The sequence below is a fragment of the Pleurodeles waltl genome, chromosome 6, assembly GCF_031143425.1.
Source record: "Pleurodeles waltl isolate 20211129_DDA chromosome 6, aPleWal1.hap1.20221129, whole genome shotgun sequence".
NCBI lineage: Eukaryota > Metazoa > Chordata > Amphibia > Caudata > Salamandridae > Pleurodeles > Pleurodeles waltl.
Genome location: NC_090445.1, coordinates 398,964,661 through 398,986,375, shown reverse-complemented (window position 1 = coordinate 398,986,375; position 21,715 = coordinate 398,964,661). Strand labels below are relative to the sequence as shown.

General features: G+C 41.1%; 1 protein-coding gene across 1 annotated transcript in view; it reads right to left on the bottom strand.

The window, feature by feature from the left end:
- The window catches only part of PLA2G4C (phospholipase A2 group IVC), a 519,666-nt gene that overhangs the window by 180,500 nt on the left and 317,451 nt on the right, over positions 1-21,715 (bottom strand). Inside the window, exon 11 of the mRNA XM_069238317.1 lies at positions 5,366-5,476. Within this exon, the coding sequence (XP_069094418.1) occupies positions 5,366-5,476 (111 nt within the window). The remainder of the gene's footprint in view (positions 1-5,365; positions 5,477-21,715) is intronic.

Genomic DNA, 21,715 nt, shown 5'->3' with positions numbered 1-21,715 from the left:
AAGAAACCAGCAGCAACTCTAATACCCCCAGTAACTAGAGACCCAACCTGCTCCTGTATTGTTCTGCTAAAGTCATACGAAAGTCATCAATACCCAACTTGCAGATCACCTACAACTTCATCAATTTCTAGACAGCAATCTGACTTTTGCACCAACCTCATCACAAAGACAGCCTCACTGTGGGCACCGATGACATTAGAAACATCCTCAACCGAGGAGAAACTGCTGCATTCATCCTCCTCAACCTCTCCACAGCTGTCCTCAGTCTCCAACAACAGAAAGGTTCACCACTTGGATATCTGTGGAGCTGCCCTCAAGTGCATATTCTCTTTCCTCACAGACAGAACTCAATGAGTTAGCCTTCCCCCCATACAGATCAGAACCTAAGAAACTCATCTGCAGACTCCCTCAAGGATCGTTGCTCAGCCCAAGAAGATCTACATGACACCCCTCACAGACATTGTCATTCCACAGCCTCAATACAGTACCATACACTGATGACACACAGCTCATCCTCTCCCTTCCTGTCTCTACCAGCACTGACAAAGCAAACTTTGCCAAATGAATGAGCAACACCCAGCTTGGATGAAAAAAACTGCCTCCAACTCATAGACAAAGCGAATCCCTCATCTTTGACAACAACCACTCCCCCGGGACCTCTATTGATAGCCCTCCAAACTTGGCCCCCCCACATACCCTTTTGGACCACACCAAGAACCCTAGATCATCCTGGGCAACAACCTCTCTATGAGCAGACAGATCATTGCCATCGCCTCTTCCTGCTTCCACATCCTTTGAATGCTACACAAGATGTTCAAGTGAATCCCACTGAACATCAAACAATCACCCAGGCTCTTATCACAAGTAGATTTGACTACAGAAATGCCCTCTACTTTGTAATCCCAGCCCATGTTCTATGCTGACTTCACAATCTCCCAGTCCAGGAAAGATGTAAGTTCAAGCCACTCACTCACACCTACAAAGTGCTCCACACCTGTCCAGTGTACCTCAACCACCGCCTAAGCTTCTACCAACTCGTCAGACACCTTCATCCTGCATCCCAGGCAGGAACACACCTCCCTCACGTAAAGAAGGTCAGAAGCAGAGGACGCTCCTTCTCACACCTCGCAACCAAGACCTGGAACAACCTCCCTCAACACCTTTGAACCTCCCTCTCTCTCATGGATTTCTGAAGGAACCTCAAGACATGGCTCTTTCAGAAAAAAACAGGCATGATCTCCTCTGTTTCTCCCCCCTCTCCCCCCACCACCCTACCTTACTAAGTGCCTGGATACCTTAACAGCTGATTATCAGCTCTCTACAAATCCACATAATAGAACAAAATAAATCTGACTCCACCATTGAACTGGGCATTTTTTTAAATAAATATTAAAATAGTTATTTTTTTCCTAGCTGGTCTCTATCCTAGAGTACACTATTAGCAATTTATTCTGCACTCTGCAATTCTATATAGGACAGCTAGACCTATTACAGTCAAATAGCTTTTGGGTTTCGTTACTGTAGGGAGAGGGTAAAAGTAATACCCAGCACTCTTACTTGTGACTACAAGGCCTACATGGGGGTGACTTATTAATATTTAAAAGGAAGATTTGTTTTCTGTCACACTAGTGAACTGCATAATAAGTGCTGCAGTCCACATGTGACAGTTATTTTTTTCATGTCATGGATCTATTTCTCCACAATATACTATGGCTGCATAAAATACAGGGATTAGTCAGGGATTCTCCAAATTCTCCAATGGACAATAGGGCCCCAGTGTGCAGATTCTCAAAAAATCTGAAAAAGATGGGTCCAGTAAAAGGTCAAAAATCTGGATAGACCACACAGAAAAGGGAAATTTCTTACAGTACCCACTTCTCCTTCATATCATAGTAGCCCCAATAACTGAGCTCCTATTCCATTCATGTATGCACTGCCAGTTCACAGTTTTTAGTAAAAAGTCTACAGACACAGTTCCATGTGTACTACATGAGAGTCTTGCCCATTCACTGAAGGCTGTCCATCACTAGATGTACTAATATTTTTTTCAGCTGAACAAAGGCAAAAACAGAGCTTCCAATCAGCCACAAAAATATCACCAAACTACAGGAAAGAAATGGCCAGTCATAACGGGTCTGAGCCCTCAGCCTAAAAAGGTTGCGCGCAACCTTGAATTCTATCTTGTTGTGAGTCTCTTGGTTGATCATGAAGTTGCTAGAGCAGCTCAACTGTGCTTCTGGCAGATAGAGCTGGGAAGTAAATTCTGCCTTTTATTGATTCCCATCATCAAATGCCTTTGAATATGGCTTTAGTCTTGTCCCACTTGGAGTATGGAAATGCATGTTATTTAGGAATGCCAGACATCCTTATTGAGGGTCCAGATGGTTCACAAAACAGCTGTTCACCTGGTCACTAATATAACAGTTGGATGTATTGTGGCTCTCATTATTCTGCACTGTCATGTATACAAAAAATGGATTGATTTTGTTTATGCAACAAGTATTCTATTTTGGCTATTGCAATCAAGGTGACTGTGGAAAGTGAAAAAACATTGACCCATATTTATGGATTTTGCTGCAAAACTGCTCTAAAGCAGTTCCCCAGGCACCTATTATAAGCGATCTGCCCAGTCTTGTGTAATCTAGCTCTGGTAATGTAAGCTTTGTGATGAATTTTGAGTTGTACTAGACAGAAGCCTGCTCAAAACCCAGCCTTCCTTGGGTATTAATATGCCTTGGAGCAGTCATCATCAAGAACCCCCAAACCCTTTTCCTATTCTTAACTGAGGGCCAGCAACAATTCCTGTTTATCATTTCGTAAAGTACTGTAAATCTGAAAGATGTCATGATTATTTAACAGTGTCATGATAATTTTGTATTCCAGCAGAGACTTGTTCTGTTATTGATGGAGCTGAGTCTTAAATTTAGAGATAACATGTGTCAGTTGGATATACTCAGAAGATCCTACATCCAGAACCCTTGCAACTTACTCAAATCTCCCAGGGTGACAGATTTTTAGAGGGGCAGCTTGAGTGTGAGCTGATCTCACCAGTCCAGCGCCTTGTTGGCCCTCCTCCATAATCTAATGACTGTTGCTGTCTCAGGGGCCTATCCTCAAGTCACTCCCGTCTGTATAGGTCCATAAGTTACCCTCTTCTTGACATGTCCCATCTGTCTGCTCTCTTGGATGGCTAATGCTGGTCTGCAAATGCCCATTTGTGGATTTTATGAAATTATTAGATCCAGTAATAAATCCTAGGGTCTGATAGGTTGCCCCTCCCTCGTAAGGACTCCTTGTTAGCATGCGTAAGGCAATTCTAAGACCTGTTAAACAGGAAGAGATGCATATGTGCATCTTTGGTGCACCCACAGGAGACTGAGGGAGTGACAAAGTTATCCTTGCATTTCTATCACACTGTATGGGCTTTTGCAGCGCTTACCAGTATATATCTGCAACATGGCCAACCTTCTAAGAAGTGTAATGCCCTGCACAGGGACTGTACCAAAGCAATGATCTAAAAGTGGTTGCCCGACCATTACATGTGAGAGTTGGCACTTTCCCCTTATAGATATTATCCCTTGTGATCCATGCTGGCTTAAGGTCTGTTGATGTCACCTTGACTTGGACCAAGAAGCAAACCTATTGCAGGTGCCCTAAGTTTAGTGGATGAGTCTGTTTTCATCATACTCCTGTATAATTTCATAGGCATTAGTGAAAGAGTTCCAATATTTTGTTCCCAAAGGTGCACTGTGAATGTGAGTGTGCTCTAAAACATGATGCACATTCAATGATATGAGGCAAAATAGGCCAGACCTTTCAGAAATGTCTTCTAAGCTATACACTCTCACCTGTGAGGCAGGGGGGAATTAAGAATCATTAATAGGTAGAACAATATGGTGAGGAAAAGTATAATGTGTAAGTGAGTGTACTTCATGCACAAATACAATGTCCGTATCATTGCAATTGTTTTGAAAAGCACCTGGAGATTGCAGAATTACAAGAACCCTAAAACTATTTGGAAAATGCCATGATGCATATTTCTGCATCAGAGACAGAGTTATGTTGTGTGCCTTATAACTGTAAAAGAAGTAGCATATGTGTGCTTTTTTAATCGAAGTGTGATTAGTTAATGGCCTCCATTTTTAGTGTGAAACCTTTATGTCCTTCTGCTATTACTGCACATGTAGCTGCACCTAAAGGTCGTGACAGGGTGTCTCACAGGGTTTGAGGGCATTTATGACCTTATTGCCTTGCAGATGGATCACTGAAAGTACAAATATCTCTGGGGACTTTTAGCAGAGAACTAATACTAAAGTATCATAGAGCACATTGCAGCTTCATCCTAACTAACATCTTCTGCGGCATCTTATTCAGAGGGATGACTTGGGACATAAGGTGAGGGAGGTTGTTGATTATGTCCGATTATATCCACGCTGAGTCCCAATTCATTTGACATTCCAAATGTGTGCACTGAAGGAGTGTTGTCATTTATATACACCTTGTTTTCCTGTACACTATCATTTCAAGGATTAATGTGGTTAGGTCTATCGGTCGGCTTGGTATTGTAGTGCTGAAAATTCACTTGCTTGTTTCTATAATTCAGACATTGACAATCCAACTCCACAAGGCACTTAAACATATTAGTGGCCAAACACTATACTTTTAGAGACCTTTATATTGTCTAGGAACCGAGTTCTGGCTAGTGCTTTACTGTGTATATAGACTGTTCACAACTCACAACAGTATTCTCTCAAATAAAAACAAAATTCTCGTATTACTCTGGCGTCCGACTTTGAACTAAAAGCGCTAAATGATCAATCAACTTAGAACCTCCTATAAGGACATCACAGAAGAATTCCAAAATGTGGAGACTGGACATTGAGGTGCTGAAGGATGTATTATTAAATACGCACATTAAAGCAACTCCTTTTTGGCACCTAATGGGATTGATTATTTAGTAGAATCCACTGTGAAATAGTTTAAATTCTACATCAAGAGTTACAATAGATTTCCTTCAAAAACAAGCCAAAACGTCTATTATAAGTAAAGCAACTTCAGTGCAAAAACTAACATTATTTTAAAAAAAACAGCAATAGCATGTGATAGATTGAAAAGAACTGGCCTTTTGGAGAAAGTGCATGAATGGGGAACCGCGATGTTGATTTAATATTGATAAAGGACATTAGTTTATGACAGACTGTTACGATGGAACGCTGTTAGCAAAACAAGAGAAAGCTATGGGCATGGATAAAAAACTATTGTATAAGAAGGATACATAAAGGGTAATATGGAATCTTGATCATCCCATTTAAGATATTGATGGTATGAATGACAATTTATTTAACACAAAAATACGTTGACTTACCTTTTATGCTGCACTTGTAAAGGTAGTTATGGGTGGTTCCCCACTGCCAGGAAATGAGACACTTCATAAGTTTGGCTATCAGTAAAGTCTTCTCATTTAACGAAGATGTTGCTGTTCAAAGAAAGTATAATTGCAATGGAGAGCGATTTGTTACGGTAGGTAATAAAACAAAAAACTTCCAAATCAAATATCAATACTTTTTAACATTCAGGACAATATAGGAGGGATGAGGTACCAATCTTCATATAAGTCTAAGAAAGCAATCCAAAATTGCAACCTATGATAATAATTATAATGCATCAGATGATAACACGGTTTCCTGGAAACTCTACTACTTGCACAACATGAAGTTGTGAAAGAAAGAAGCATGCACCAGCCCCACAGGGATACTGTGAATGCAGTGCTATTTAGTGAGGAGGAAGAAGGAAAGGAGCTGCTGGAAAAAATGCTTCTTAAAGGGGGCAGTACATTACAGACCATCAAGTGTACAGGAGCATATTACTGTATGCCAACCAGGCAGCACAATATTAAATTGTGAAAGGACAAGTATTGAGGACAGGACAGATGAATACATTAGGTAATGTTTGTTAACTAATGTTTGAGGCGGTGCAGGCTTTGTGCAGTACGACTGGTGCAGAAGCACCTTGCACCAAGCTCGGGGGCATTGTGTTTATGAATAAATGATGGGTTTAAAAGCAGCTGCTACTGAGCCCATAGGTCAGGCAACAATACACATGGCACATTACCTCTGGTGATCAATATTGGTGCTGGAGAGTGACTGCAAATGTGTGCAGTGGTCATTTTGACACATCATAAGGAAGCATAGAGGGTTAATATACCTGCTCCAAAGAACGTGTGCCATGAAGTCACAGAATTGTATTTTATGAGGATAGCTCAGTGGCGTACTGCTTTTGTGACAGAGATCATTATATTATTTGTAGAATACTAGTTACAATCCTACTAGAGCACAGTGACCTATGAACTGTTATCAGAAAGGTGCATGCAAACTGTACAGTATGGGCTAGAACGTTATTCTGCCCCAGTCTTTCAGTACCTTAACCTTGCTAAAAGGGTTCATTTGGGTAGACAGACATTTATGTTAGTAAAGCCAACCATGCTCACTAATATACGTTTTAAAACCTGAGTATGTGCTTCTCAAGACCAAACACTCTTAAAGTATACTACTAGTATCACTCTTAAAATATACAGACTAATTAACGGATGACATGTGACTACTACATCTTTTAATCATCTGTCTTAGGGGACATTTCTTATAGACTGATTTTAACATGTGTGATTCATTGATTATGTATGTTTGTGTGATGCAAAGCACTCCGACACCCCACAATGGTATGAGTAGTGCTATAACACAAATGAGTCATGTGAGAGGGGCTATGAAGAGGTGAGAGGTATTGTTGGATAATGGTAGTGAAGGAATCAGTGAAGAAGTAGGTCATTGGGGGGAGCCAAAAAAAGACTATTGCACTGGGCGCCAGTAGCACTTAAGCCTGCCCTGGTTTGAGGTGTACACCCAGACCATTCTGATGATATTCATTCTTTTTTGTACAATTATCTGTTACTGTGGTTATGATTCTAAAACATAGGACTTAAATAAATTATGTTGCCACATTTTAAACCTTAATTATGTACAAGGGTGTGAGTACAGTTTGGAAGTATTTGCAGTATCTAAAGTATCCTCTCTCTAGCAGATCTGTGTTTTTCAAACAATATTTTTATCAGTGTAATCTTTTCTCTTTAGAGAGGTAGCCTGTATAGATGTCATTTGGGGCTTGAGATAGCTAACTGTTTGTGACCCCAAAATAAGGTGGTACACAACACTATCAGCTGGTCGGTGATCATGTTATGTTTTCTCTAGATGTGAATCACCAGTAATGATTCAGATGTTCATAATAATATTATATATATATATATATCTATATATATATACATATATCTATCTATCTATCTATCTATATATATATATATATATATATATATATATATATATATATATATATATAGAGATAGAGAGAGAGAGAAATTCACACAAAAAACAAAGGCTACAGAGACGTTACAGTTAGGCTTAGATTTCACTCATACAAAACCATTGAAATTCAGCAGTTAGAATGATCTCAAGTTACTACAACGAGTGCCCTTAGGTAACTATAACTCATACACAGTTTTCTCAACAATAATGTTAAAGCAATTGTTGCAGTGATATTATCAATGATTTAATTTATAAATGATGCCATAACTAATTAATATGTAGGGTAATTAGCAGTGCATGACAAATGCTCAAGTTATAGTTACCTTAACCCCTTTGCTACCAGCCCTTTTTCCCCTCAGGTGCCAGGCCTTTTTTTGGCGATTTGGGGAAGTTCGCGCTTAGGCCCTCATAACTTTTTGTCCACATAAACTACCCACGGCAAATTTGCGTCCTTTTTATTCCAACATCCTAGAGGTATCCAGACTTTGTGGGTTCCCCTGAAGGAGACCAAGAAATCAGTCAAAATACAGCAAACATTTTTATTTATTTTATTTATTTTTAAAAAGGGAAAAAGGGCTGCATAAGAAGGCTTGTGGTTTTTAACCTGAAAATGGCTTTAACAAAGGGTTTGCCGGGCTAAAATCACCATCTTCTCAGCATTCAGGAACAGGCAGACCTGAATCAGAAAACCCAATTTTTCAACACAATTTTGGCATTTTACTGGGACATACCCCATTTTATGATGTTTTGTGCTTTCAGCCTCCTTCCATTTAGTGACACAAATGGGTGTGAAATTAATGCTTGATGCCAGAAATTTAAACATTTCTGAAAAGTAGACAAAAGTCTGAATTCAGCAAGGGGTCATTTGTGTAAATCCTACAAGGGTTTCCTACAGAAACTAACAGCTGAAATGAAAAAATATTGAAATTGAGGTAAAAAAAACTGCCGTTTTGCTCCACGTTTTACTCTGTAACATTTTCCTGCTATGTCAGATTTTTTAAAGCAACATACCGTTACATCTGCTGGACTCTTCTGGTTGCGGGGATTTATAAGGCTTGTAGGTTCATCAAGAACCCTAAGTACCGAGAGCCAATAAATGAGCTGCACCTTGCAATGGGTTTTCCTTCTATACCGAGTATACAGCAATTCATTTGCTGAAATATAAAGAGTGAAAAATAGGTATCAAGAAAACCTTTGTATTTCCAAAATGGGCACAAGATAAGGTGTTGAGAAGCAGTGCTTATTTGCACATCTCTGAATTCCGGGGTGCCCTATACTGGCATGTTAATTACAGGGCAATTCTCAAAAAGATGTATTTTTTACACACTGTCCTACATTCGGAAGGAAAAAATGTAGAGAAAGACTAGGGGCAATAACACTTGTTTTGCTATTCTGTGTTTCCCCAAGTCTCCCAATAAAAATGGTACCTCACTTGCGTGGGTAAGACTAATGCTTGCGACAGGAAATGCAACATGAACACATCACATTTTTACTTTGAAATCTGACGTGTTTTTTGCAAAGTGCCTAGCTGTAGATTTTGGCCTCTAGCTCAGCCGGCACCTAGAGAAACCTACCAAACCTACGCATTTTTTAAAACTAGACATGTAGGGGAATACAAGATCGGGTGACTTGTGGGGCTCTCACCAGGTTCTGTTACCCAGAATCCTTTGCAAACCTCAAAATTTGGCAAAAAAACAAACACTTTTTCCTCTCATTTCGGTGACAGAAAGTTCTAGAATCTGAGAGGAGCCACACATTTGCATCCACCTAGCATTCCCCCACGTCTCCCAATAAAAATGGCACCTCACTTGTGTGGGTAGGCCTAACGCCTGCAACAGGAAATGCCCAAAAACACAACGCATTTTCACAAAGAAAACAGAGCTGTTTTTTGTAAAGTGCCTAGCTGTGGATTTTGGCCTCTAGCTCAGCTGGCACCTCCGGAAACCTACCAAACCTGCGCATTTTTGAAAACTAGAAACTCAGGGAAATCTGAGATGGGGTGACTAGTGGGGCTGTCACCAGGTTCTGTTACCCAGTATCCTTTGAAAACTTCAAAATTTGGCCACACAAATTTTTCCTCACATGTCAGTGATGGAAAGTTCTGGAATCTGAGAGGATGGTACCTCACTGGTGTGGGTAGGCCTAGTCCTCACGACAAGAAATGCCCCAAAACACTATCAAAATTATCAAATACAAAACTACCTGTTTTTGTGGGGGGGAGGGGGAACACCTGGGTCTTTGGTCCTAGGCTCAGCAGACATCTGGGGAAACCGACCAAACCCAGACATTTCTGAAAACTAGACACCCGAGGGAGTCCAGGGAGGTGTGACTTGCGTGGATCCCCCAATGTTTTGTTACCCAGAATCATCAGCAAACCTCAAATTTAGCTAAAAAAACAAACAAAAAAACGCCATATTTTTCCCACTTTCTGTGTGGGATCAATGCACCGGGATGAATTTCCTACCACCCAACCTTCCTCTCAGTCTCCTGGTAAACATGATACCTCACTTCTGTAGGTGGGCCAAGTGCCTGTGACAGGGAAGAGTCAAAAACATGTCGAAACTGAGGGGGAACCAAAGCAGATCAAAAGGGCAGTTTGAAAAAAAAATGTTTAGGCTGACAAGTGCAGCAGAAATTTTATTGCTATAGATGAGACAATGTTGAGTGGAAGGAATTTTGTGGATTGCTGCAGATTCCGGAAGGTCCCATCACAAAAATGTGGGAAAAATTTGTGATTTCCAGCAAAGTTGGAGGTTTGCAGAGCATTGTGGGTAAGAAAATGGTGCGGGGTGCATGTAAAGCACACCACCCTGGAATCAACCAGATGTTTAGTTTTCATGTGTCTAGGTCTTGTGGATTTTTCTACATGGCAGCGTCTCAAATTCAAAAAAGTGCAGCCCTCACCATTGCAAGTGGACGATTTTGAGAGTTACTAAGCTCTCATGGCCCAAATGTGAAACCAAAACCCAAAATAATCAAATGTCCTCTTGCTTGCCATGGGATAAGATGTTTTAGTGTGTGGGGGAGAGCTGAAAGACTGTTACCCCTTTCAGTTCGGGTGGGGACATAACCAGGCCAATACTGGTTGGTAGCCACCACCCCACTATTTTTTTTTTATTCCCTGGCATCTAGTAGACTTTCTGCCACCTCAGGTGTGGATCGAGGGTAATTGCCCAATCTGCCCACTGGTGAGCAGAACAACTTCGGCCCCAATTATTTGGGGTGGCGGTATGGCCATACCCACAACTTCTTATTTTGGAAAAAAAAAAATCTTCCCTGGTCTCTGGTGGGCTTTCTTTCCCCCTTGGGGGCAGATGGGCCTTCCAAAAATAGGCCAATCTGCTCCCAAGGGGGGCAGATATGGGCAACAGTAATGTGCCCCCATGGGGAGCGACCCTTGCCCAAGGGACTGCCCCCCCAAACAAAACACAAACATACACACACATCAATCCCTGGTGTCTAGAGGTTTCTGCCCCCCTTGGGGGCAGATTGGCTTAACAGAAATAGACTGATCTGCCCCCCAAGGGGGGCAGAAATGGCCTAAATACAATTTGCCCCCAGGGGAGTGACCCTTGCCTAAGTGGTCGCTCCCCATACATTGTAAAAGAGCACAATGCTGGCACTCATAATGAAGCCAGCCAAAGACAGAGACACTGTAATAAAAACATACGGCCTTGGTTAACATCAAACCTAATTAGGGGCCCAAATCTTAAAGGAAGTCATAAACGTGAACCCAAATTACAAAAAATTTACAGAAGTAGGCCAGAAATGGTACTCCTAGAAAATATTTGTGAACTGCATTTTAGCTCATGCAAATATATATGTCTAAATTTGCTTACGCGAAAATCTGTTGAACATTTACAAGTTCACTTTCCCTCTAATTACTTTTTTTCTGAACGGTCAAGAATAAATGTCCAAGCTTTCTCATTATGGAAAACAATTAGAGAAGAGCTGGTAAAAACCCCTAAAACATGCACGTTTGTAGGTCTGCACAGACTCAAAAGGGCACTCTAAACTATTGCTTACTGCTCCCTGCAGCCTCAGTTTGTACATCTGTGGAAAAGTGGCAGAATAAGGGATTTGCCAGTATTCAAACCCTACTATAGTATGAGCTCTGGCATAATCAGAGAGGCTTTTATCAAAGCCATTAAATAATATGATTGCTGCCATGATTTGCGCCCCACTACATGGCACCAAGGGACAAGTGGATTTTGTTACATGACAAGCAGATTTATGAAGCAACCTGTCCAGTGCATAAGTAGATACTTCATTAAATTCCAAACTCCTGAATAGGCTGTCTAATATTTCAAAGACCTGTTGCAAAAATATGTGTGAAAAAATAAAGCTTCTCTTTACAATACATTATTTATTACTCATAATAATGTTAAAGAGTTACCATGTAATGATATGAAAATGTCTACATAAACTGAAGATTTAACAATTGTAGATATTTATTTCTATAAGTTCACTGACAATTCTGAGACATTATATACGGCTGCAGAATATACAATATATGGGTGACACTGTTCATTTCACAGTATGATTGTAAGAATTGTAATAACATTAATGATGTCATTTGAGATGTGATAATGATGGTGTCAATTATGTCATTTAACATGTCAGGGGTGATTCAATATTTGAGCTCATAAGCAGTGCATGGTGGGGGTGCAAGTTATAGTTTGCTTAGTAAACAATTTTTTAACAAAGGGTCAGAGTCTCAATGTGTTCTCTTTTTGCTGTTTTTTCCTAGGCTTTTCTTGCTTTTTCTAATACACAGGTTATTATTTCCTTTCATTACAATTCATCCCTAACATGGTCCTCTGTGTGCCAGGGATCATCCTGCTATTGGCTGGAAAAAGAGCAGACACATAACGGACAGACTCATACCTAAACTGGTTAGCCTTTTGGCCCCGTGCAGTACAAACTAGAGAAAAGGAGTGTATTGAACTCCCTGAAATACAGAAGATGACCCGTTTGTGCATGGCAGAGGGCCTGGTTTCCTCTTTACACTGTGGTGCCAGTGCACCATATATCAACAACAGCACTCTAAAGTGACTCTCCAATAAAAATGCCTAATTCTCAATTTTCAATTATCATGCAGTGTCCAACTTCTCAAAGGAGTGGGTCAGATTTGTCTGACCCTTACGTTTGTGGCTAAAATCTGTGATCTGCTAGATAGTTAAACCAGTATACCTATGGACCAAAGAAATCTATTAACTCCAAGTAGGGAAAGGAGGACTAATACACCTGATCAGTCAGTACACCACTCCACAATTTGCACATAATACTCAGAAGCATCAATTACTTATATGATTCAGTTTAAGCAAGATCATTTTTCTAAGTTACTTCATATGGTTGAGATTTGCTATAGCACATCAATGTATTACATTGATGCGTCAGTTCCAACCAAAATGCACTCACCTCAAGGGTTGCTGTAGTATGTACCTTGATCACATTGCATTATATTTAGGAAGGATGATATATTTTCCAGCATTACAATCTTCAAGTGCATCACCAGAAAAGGCACTGATGATGAAAAGATGGTGGAATTTCTAGTGTGTTGTAAATGTATTCCTAAAAGTAATGCCTCCATAAAAGTGAATCTTTGATTTGCATAACAGGCTAACCAATGTTTTCTTAGTAATGTTGAGAAAGACATATAATTTTTCTATTTCTGTTCTTCTTTGTCATAAGTCAGAAGGTATTTCAAGAGTTGAATAGCTGTCAATAGCCCCGGTGGTTATTAGGGAGATGATCAACAAAGGAGGATCCTGTGTAGGGAGTGGGTTAAACCCTAACACTAACAGTAAGGAAGTTGTTAAGGGAATGGGTTCAATCATTACAATTGAACAGAAGAATCATATATCTGAGTAGCTGTTTGCAATATGAAATATGAAGGTCCCAAGAGCAACATGGTCTTATTTGGAACCCTGTGATGCAAACACTAATTTCAATGCACCAACACTGATTTAAATAGGTGGTTGAACTGCGTCCCTAACACAAGCCTGCTGTGAAATTCTGTGCAGGCCATGTTCTAAGGTCACTAACAGTACCTCTACATAAGTTCAGGAACACAGTGGCAAGTCAAACAATTATTTCAAATAACACACCTAATAATATCATTAAGAAACAGGGAAATGTAGCTTGAAATGATTTTAAAATCCCCAGTCCAGTTAAAAGAAAATACATGTGGTAACCACAGAGAATGCAAAAATAAAAGCAGTTATGCATGTAACGGTCAACAAAAGTAACAAATGTCCCTAACATTGCTATTGAGTTGCTGACATCCTAGCACTCTAACGCTGTTTAAGTGCTATGTTAAGCTTTAACTAAATCATTAAATTAAAAACATGCAAAAAGTAGTATGAATAGTGGACCTGCTACTGTAAATTCATTCCTGGCAGTTATGGTTTCCTAAAAGTGCATCTTTGAATTTGTTAACATAGACCAAACAATTTTGTCTTTAGTCATGTACAGAAGAAATTAGACTTTTTCTATTGCTTTTTGTCTTCTGCATAAGCCAGATAGTATTTCAAGAGCTTAGTTCTTGTCAATTGCAGTGGTAGTTATTAGGAAGTTGAGAAACAATAGAGGATGATGTTAACGGAGCAGATTAAACCATTACACCAAACGTTAAGGGAATGGGTTTAATCATTACAACAGAAGAATTGAGTGGCATGCTATTTGTGATGAAAATATTAGGGTCCCCAGTGAACTTGGTCAGATTTCTAAACCTCTGAAGCAAGGACTGAGTTCAATGCACCAACACAGAATTAGAAAGTTGGATAGGTCACACAAGCCCGTGTACAGTCATTTACAGGATGTGTTTACAGGTCACTATGAGTCCCTAAAGCTGGGTTCAGGGAGACAGTGGCAATTCAAATAATTATTTCAAATCACACACTCAAAGACAATACCATTAAATAGGGACGTATAGTTTATAATGTTTATTTCTAAGCACTATGCTAAAAACTTTAGCTACAGCATTAAACCCCAAAGCATGCCAATAAAAGTTTTTTTAGGCTGGATTGCACAGGATGCTTTTTACTAGCTGGCTGCAGCTGTTCCTTGACAGAGCTCTCAGAAAAGCAGGATATCATGTGCTCTTGAGGAAGGACATCTTCTGCATGGCCTCTGGAATTAAATCTCCTATTGAGAGTGACTTGGCAGTCTGACGTGACCTCTGTCAATAGTTCTGGTGATCAGACCTCTCCAAATCAATAGCCATATCCTGAGGATTATATACCATTTGAAACCTAATTTCATCTCAGATTTACAAAATAAAACCGGGTTTGGAGACAGTAAAGCATCTCTATGACTAAACCAACATGGTGTAAAATGTGTCAGCTCCATCCGCATACTGACATTAAGCCTTCATCTTTGTAAATAAGCTTTCTCTGTACAAGTCCATCGTGTAATGGTTGTGCCTATTAATATAAACAAAACATGTCAGTCTACAGGCCTGTTGGCCATTATGACACAAGCATTTTTTTGTGTGCTCTCAGAACGTCACACTTTGTAACGGAGATAAAGGAAAGCTAAACATAGTCAAGGGATAAAAACAGTCCACCTGAGTGAGAACGGTTGAGGTTCATTGTATGATAGATATTTTATTGTTATCGTAGGCCCAACCATATAGAAATCTGGAAATAGTTACAATTCATATAGGCATATCAAATAATGATTTCTACTTGGGCAACTCATGTTCTGTGATGCATGGCAATTGTAAGAAGATGAATTTTTGTCAATGGAGGATGGGCCGCTATCTAAATTGGTACAGGAAAAGATAAAGATGAATGGGTGTTGCAGTGACTTTACTGGCAGTAAGCTACTTTCATTAACTGGTTTTCATTGGAGTTTGTTAAATCTGAATGCCATGTTCTAAGCAGAGCAGGTCTATAGCATGTCTTTATGTTGCAGAACATTAGGCTATGCCCTATGTCGAGATAACAACTGAAGTTTAGAGACGTTTTTAGATATATTCTAAAACAAATCTCCTGCTGGTTTCTAAAGCTAAATTGTGGAACTATTTAGTCATTCAGTAACAGATCTGACCACATTGTACTTAGGTTGTCAGTATACCCTCTGAATCCTATCCAAAAAATGAGGTAATTACACTGAGCACTTTTCATCAAATATTAAGATGACATTGATTCAAGATTTCATTTTTCTGAATGGAATGCAGGGCTGACGTTGTAAGGCTGACTAAATTGCAATACAACTTGGTTCATTTACAAGACTTTGACACTTTGGAGTTCAACGTGATTTCACTGAGGTGTTAGCAGTAAATGTAAACTTTCACATTTTGTGAGATTAGTGTTAATTGAAAAAGAAGCCAATTATACATCAGAAGAACCAAGCACACTTTCTCAAAAATAGGTCAGAAGCTTAAGTGGGACCAAACACAACTTATTACTAGGCAGCAGACTAGTATAGGTCAGACACAGATGGTACTGCGCTAATGATCAACTCCTGGGAAGACAATTTGCTATCTATCACATTTTTCGAATTTCTGATGGGATAGCACTTAAGATCAAACATAAATTTCCCTAGAGTAAGCAAGCCTTCAAACTCCCTTCTACTACAGTAGCAGCAGTAAAAAGGGGGGGCATAGTGAAGGTATATTCTTCTTTGTTCTAGCTCACCAACTGTGAAATATACTACCACTCATCATTTGCGAACTTCAACGCTAATTTTCAGAAAGCAAAAATAAAAAAAAACTGTAGTCATTCTTGATCAAATTATAAGTAGATGAGACCTCTCCTTACCTGTCAGGTGCATAGGAATGTATTGCTTGTCTTACAACATAATGGGGCTGATATGCAAACACATTCTATTGCAATGCCAATTTATTCATGAACCATTTCATGAGCATTGTTTTTCGACATGCATGTATGTAGAGGGGTATCTCTGTGGATTTTTGGAAACAGTTTTTATGACTCAGTCTTGTAGCTGAAATGTATCACTTTGTTGCAAGGGCGTATATACCACTAAAAATTTGCACTACCTTCCTTTACCAAGGAATGTTGCTAAATTGCTGAAATCTAATAGAGTGCATTATGCCCACACTGAAAAAACCTCTGGATGTTATGCAAATGCAAACAGTGTAACAAGGTCAGTCACCCACTGTGGGACCATATTTAGCTCAACCGATTCCCTCTACCCTTCGATACCAAACAATATTGTTGTAATGCAATTGGATAATAATAAAATGCAGAATACCCAAACAAGAAAAAACGCTAGACGTTATAACAATGTGCAAATCTACAACAATATTGTTATAATGCTGCTAATTAATGAAATGATAAGTCCCCAAATAAAAAGAACCTCCAGGCTTGATATACATAAACATGAAATGCAAATTTACAGTCTTCACATTCATTGTGCTAAGAAGGGCCTGCCACTGTATGAACCCACTGCGATCCAATTGCCAAAACCATTATTAAGGAAGTAATGTCTAGCAAAGAGCGAGGAATCCAATTGATTTAAAAGGATGGAAAAGATATAACAGATCCCTTCAAAACTTTGACTATATAGTTCAAAAATGTAAAGAATCCAACGGTTAACTGGAAATGTGACTAAAACTAAAATTGAAACCAGGATTTGTAAAGCACGACAAATCACCAGTGAAGGTCACAGGATGCTGGGCTGACGCCGAGATTCGAACCTGATTTCCCCAACTCCGAAGGTGGCAGCTCAGGCAGTTACGCCACACCCCCTCCCATTGCTCCCATGTGACCCACCCAAGTGTGCAGCCTTAGACTTTAGGAAGACAGAAGAGATCCAGCTGATCTGTTCAAAACTTTTCCTGCATCGTTAGAAATTTCTGAAATTCAACAGTTAACTGGGGTGTGACCCACTTAGATTTGCTGCAATTGCGCTCTGACAATTTTTAATCCCTAGCGAATGGAACACAGGAACCAGCCAACAATATCTCAAGGACCGTAGTTCTTCACAAGTGCACACTATATGCATTAATGATTCTGACTTGTATTGATCTGCAATGCTGGGCCTCCGACTTGGTTAAACAGCCATAATTATAGGCGCTTAAGGGTATAATTCCACACCTCAGTCTAATTTGATCCTAAGAAGAGATACATACATCAACATGCCCCTTAGTGGCCAGCTCATGTTGATTTTTTGCCTGAAGATCTCACATTAGAGGAATACTTTGTAGATGGGGGACAGCCTTCAGAACCATGGTGTTTATATGTTGGTATATACTGTTGCCTTGCGTACATCTAGGCAGCCTATGACTTGTCATCACTATGGCAAAAGCTGGATTTATACCATAGTACAAAAGGATTACGGTCAATACTGAAATATGCTCACTCCTCTTAATACTAGGTCTAGGACAAACTATCACTGAAAGGAAAACTATATGCAAAGAGCAATGTAACATCACTCTAATACAAGAGTTTCTTTTGCTCCCTGTCCTGTTTTGCTTACTTAGCTGCAACTTACTGACAGGTACTGCCATCTGTCACTTATTTTACCCCAAAGAGGTTCATATATACGTCATTTCTCTATTGTTTGCAGATGATCGTTATGCTAGATTTGACACCGGAAGAATGGAAACATAGGTATGAGGCTTTGCAAAATTATTGTACTGAGAATAAGTAGGAATTTATTATTGAAAGAAAATAAGGTGAGAAGATGTCAGAAGAAAAAGGTATGTTATGTCTGGCAGATAAATATTCCAAAATTAGAAACTGTTGATTAATTTCAATATTTAGGCATAACAATTAGTCCTGTGACTTACAAATAGGTTATAAGACTGGTCAAGGAGGGCTGATATGGTTCAAAAGTCTTCTTGTAGGTGTTAGGGTTTGAAGACAGTGGAAGGGGAAATAATCTTGATGTTTTATGGATTTCACAAAGCAGACTCCAAACTTAATTTTAATGACTAGAAGGGCCTATGTATAAGAAACCCCTTGGATGCCTCACTTAGGAATGCTTCCAGGATTAAGGATGGAGCTTGGGCTACGTTCAAGGAATCTCAATGCTAAAAGGAAATCTGATAATTTATTTTTATCACAAAAGGGGAAGCTCACCCCTTTGTGTTTAGCAAAGGTTGAACAACCTAATAATAAACTTTCAGCTATTCAGATAAGAAATACTGCAAATGTTTTCCCACGATTTAGGGCCAGATGTAGCAAAGTTTTGCGAGTCACAAATGGCCCGATTCGCAATTTGCGACCTCGCAAAATCCGAAATGGGATGCAAAAATCCCATTTCCGAAGTGAAAACAGCGATGCGAGCCATTACAGACTTGCAAAAATAGCGACCTGATTGTGCGACCAGCAAAGAGGAAGTCGCATTTTGCGAGTCGCAAACCATATGAAAAAGCCACTCGTAAATTGCGACTAGTGGCAAAAAGCCCATTTTGGACACCCAAATTACCATTGAGTCAGAGCAGGTGGTAACCAGAACCAAAGTATAAAAGGAGACCCAGAAGGCATCTGGGTGACTCAAAATGGCTCAACTGTATGTGATAGCATGGAGGAGGAGAGTCCATGCCGCCCTGCAGAGGAGGAGGAGGAGCCAGAGACAGGAGAGGATATACCGAACCAGGCAGACACTTTTCCAACAAACTGAGGAGGAGATTATGACAAATATAGACTGAGCAGTGCGGCAATATTAGAATTAATTGAACTACTCAATCCGCAGCTTCAACGACAGACAATGCGCGGCAGCGCCATCCCCACACATGTGCAAGTGCTATGCTCACTGCACCTCTTGACCTCGGGTAGCTATCAGGGGGTGATTGCTGTGGCAGGTGGGGTATCCCAAAGTGCACTCTCACGATTCTTCAGATGTTTCCTAGATGCCATACTCACACACATGTCAGATACATATATCTACCCAGGAATGAGGCAGAAATTAACAGCACCAAATTGGACTTCTTCAGAATTGCCAGCTTCCCCCATGTAATAGGGTGTGTGGACGGGACACATATACAAATCTGCCCTCCTGCAAATCTGGAATATGTGTTCCGCAATAGGAAATGTACCCACTCACTAAACATCCAGGTGGTATGCGACGCCCATAATGTCATTACTGACATTGTTGCCAAATTTCCAGGGAATACACATGACTCATACATATTCAGGCACAGTGGGATACACCAAGCATAGAACGTGGGGAGCTTGGAGACGGATATATATATTAGGTATTGGTGAATACACCCTAAAGCCATGCATACAGGTCACTGTAGAAACCATCCATGCCCTGCTAACATTGCTTATTTTTGCCAAACAGGTGACAGTGCATATGCTCTAAGACCATGGATACTTACCCCGTACCTAACACCTGGGAATGAGAACGAGCGGTGATATAACAGTGTCCATCGGCGGACCAGAACTGTCATCGAGAGGACCTTTGGATTGTTAAAGGCAAGATTCAGATGCCTCCACAAAAGTGGAGGTGCGCTCCAGTATGCCCCAGAAACAGCATTCAAGATCGTTGGCGCATGTGCAATCCCACACAACATTGCCACCAGAAGTGGGCTACATCTCACCCCTGACGACACAGATTCGGAGGATGAGGAGCAAGAGCTACTACACCGACAGCCTGGGGATAGAAGCATTGCAAATCAAGGCAGACAGAGACGGGACCACATTGCAACCCAATACTTTGGCAGGTACGTGGCAATTGTCACCACACTCACTGATGTCAGACAAACAGAGCCCAGTTGTGTAGTGGAACAAACAAAAACTTTTTATTTGTGAACTAAATGATGAAAGAAAAGTGCTGTCCATTAAAGTCTGTACATGTCCAAATGTAATGAGGACACATTAACATCATGTGCCTCATGACTCATGCTATCTGATGGCTTACACCCTCCTCCTTGTGCGTCCAGCATGGCTCATCCCAGGTGGGTCAGCTGACCCCTGCTGTGCACTTCTTAGCACACAGGAGTCACTGGCAGATGTACTACTCATTGTGGACCCCTCCTCACTGTCCTGAGGTGTCTCACCTGTGCCCCTTGCCTCCTGCCTAGCTTCCATCAAGTCCACTGCGTGGCTGATGCGGCCAAGTCCACGTGCCACATCCCCTGCAAAGTGGCCAAGTTCCACCTGTAAATTCACTGTCCATCTAGACAGGCCAGTAGTGTTTGTTGCAAGACGCCCAATTGAAGCTGCCATGCGGTCGAATTGGCCACTGTGTGGCGCTCCCTGCGCCTTGCGCTCTGTCTGTCTGCCACTAGTTCCGTCACAAGTTGGGTGAGATCCCCCACATTTTCATTCAGTCTAGTGAACTGCGTGTTCACTTCAGCCAGGCCAGTGGTCATGTTGCTCTCCATCGTGTGCAATGTATTTGAGATTTACCTCAATTGTCTGTTTTGGAGGCGCTGACCGTTAATTCCTGCCTCCCCTATCTCCTCCTGGGGCACCGCCAGAACTCTTCGTCTGTGTCTGCGCCTTTGTCCTGCTGCTGGCTCTGGACGACTTGCTGGGGCTGGGGCCAGGGGTCGTATCAGCTTCCCCCATTTCCTGCTCTTGTTCCTGATAGGACTCTGGTGGTGTCCTGCTGGGCCCAGGAATTTCTGCTGCAGCCTCCTGCACTGTCTCTGGCCCGTGGTCTCCTCCCTGCCTGTTGTCGCTGCTGGGGGTGTCTTGTGGGAGACATGTGAGACATAGGGAATACACTGAGTCTCTCACATCTGTTTTATGCCTCATAATAAACATTTAGCTATATGCTGACTACTGTATTACATTGCCCATAGTGCACTATTCTAGTGGGTGCTAGACTGGAATGGAGCTAGTCTGGTTGTGCCTGCTGCTGTGTACTGGGATAGTGTGGATACTGCATTTGTAGGTGTGAATGAATATCTCATGGTACTCACTTTTGGATGTCCCTAGCGCAGAACTGTCCACTTCTCCCATTCCGAGTACGGCCTCTGGCTCCAGGGTCTGCTCCACCATTGCTTCCATTGCTGTGGGTGGTAGGACGATGGATGGGCCTCCTCCGGTGCCCCTTATTTCTCTGAGCCGCTCTGCTACACTCTACGTTGTCCTGGAGTGCAGGTCATACCACCTTTTCTTGATTTCCTCCAGGGCGCGGTGGCTCACCCCTATGGCATTAATCCGGTCCTGGATTTGCTGCCAAATCTTCTTTTTTTCGGCATCTGGGACACTCAGGGCTGCCTTCTCAAACAATTGGTCGTAGTGCTGGCAGCATTCCTCTGTGAGCACCTCCAGTTCTCCCAGTCTGTTTCCTCCATTGTAGCAGCAGGTCCTCCCTCCTGGGTTTTGCACAGCGGGTTGGAAAGGGTGTGGTCCTCCCTCCTCCCAGGTGTTTTTGATGACCTCCTGGTTCTGATGTCATCACCAAGAGCCAGGAAGTGTTTTTCTAAACTG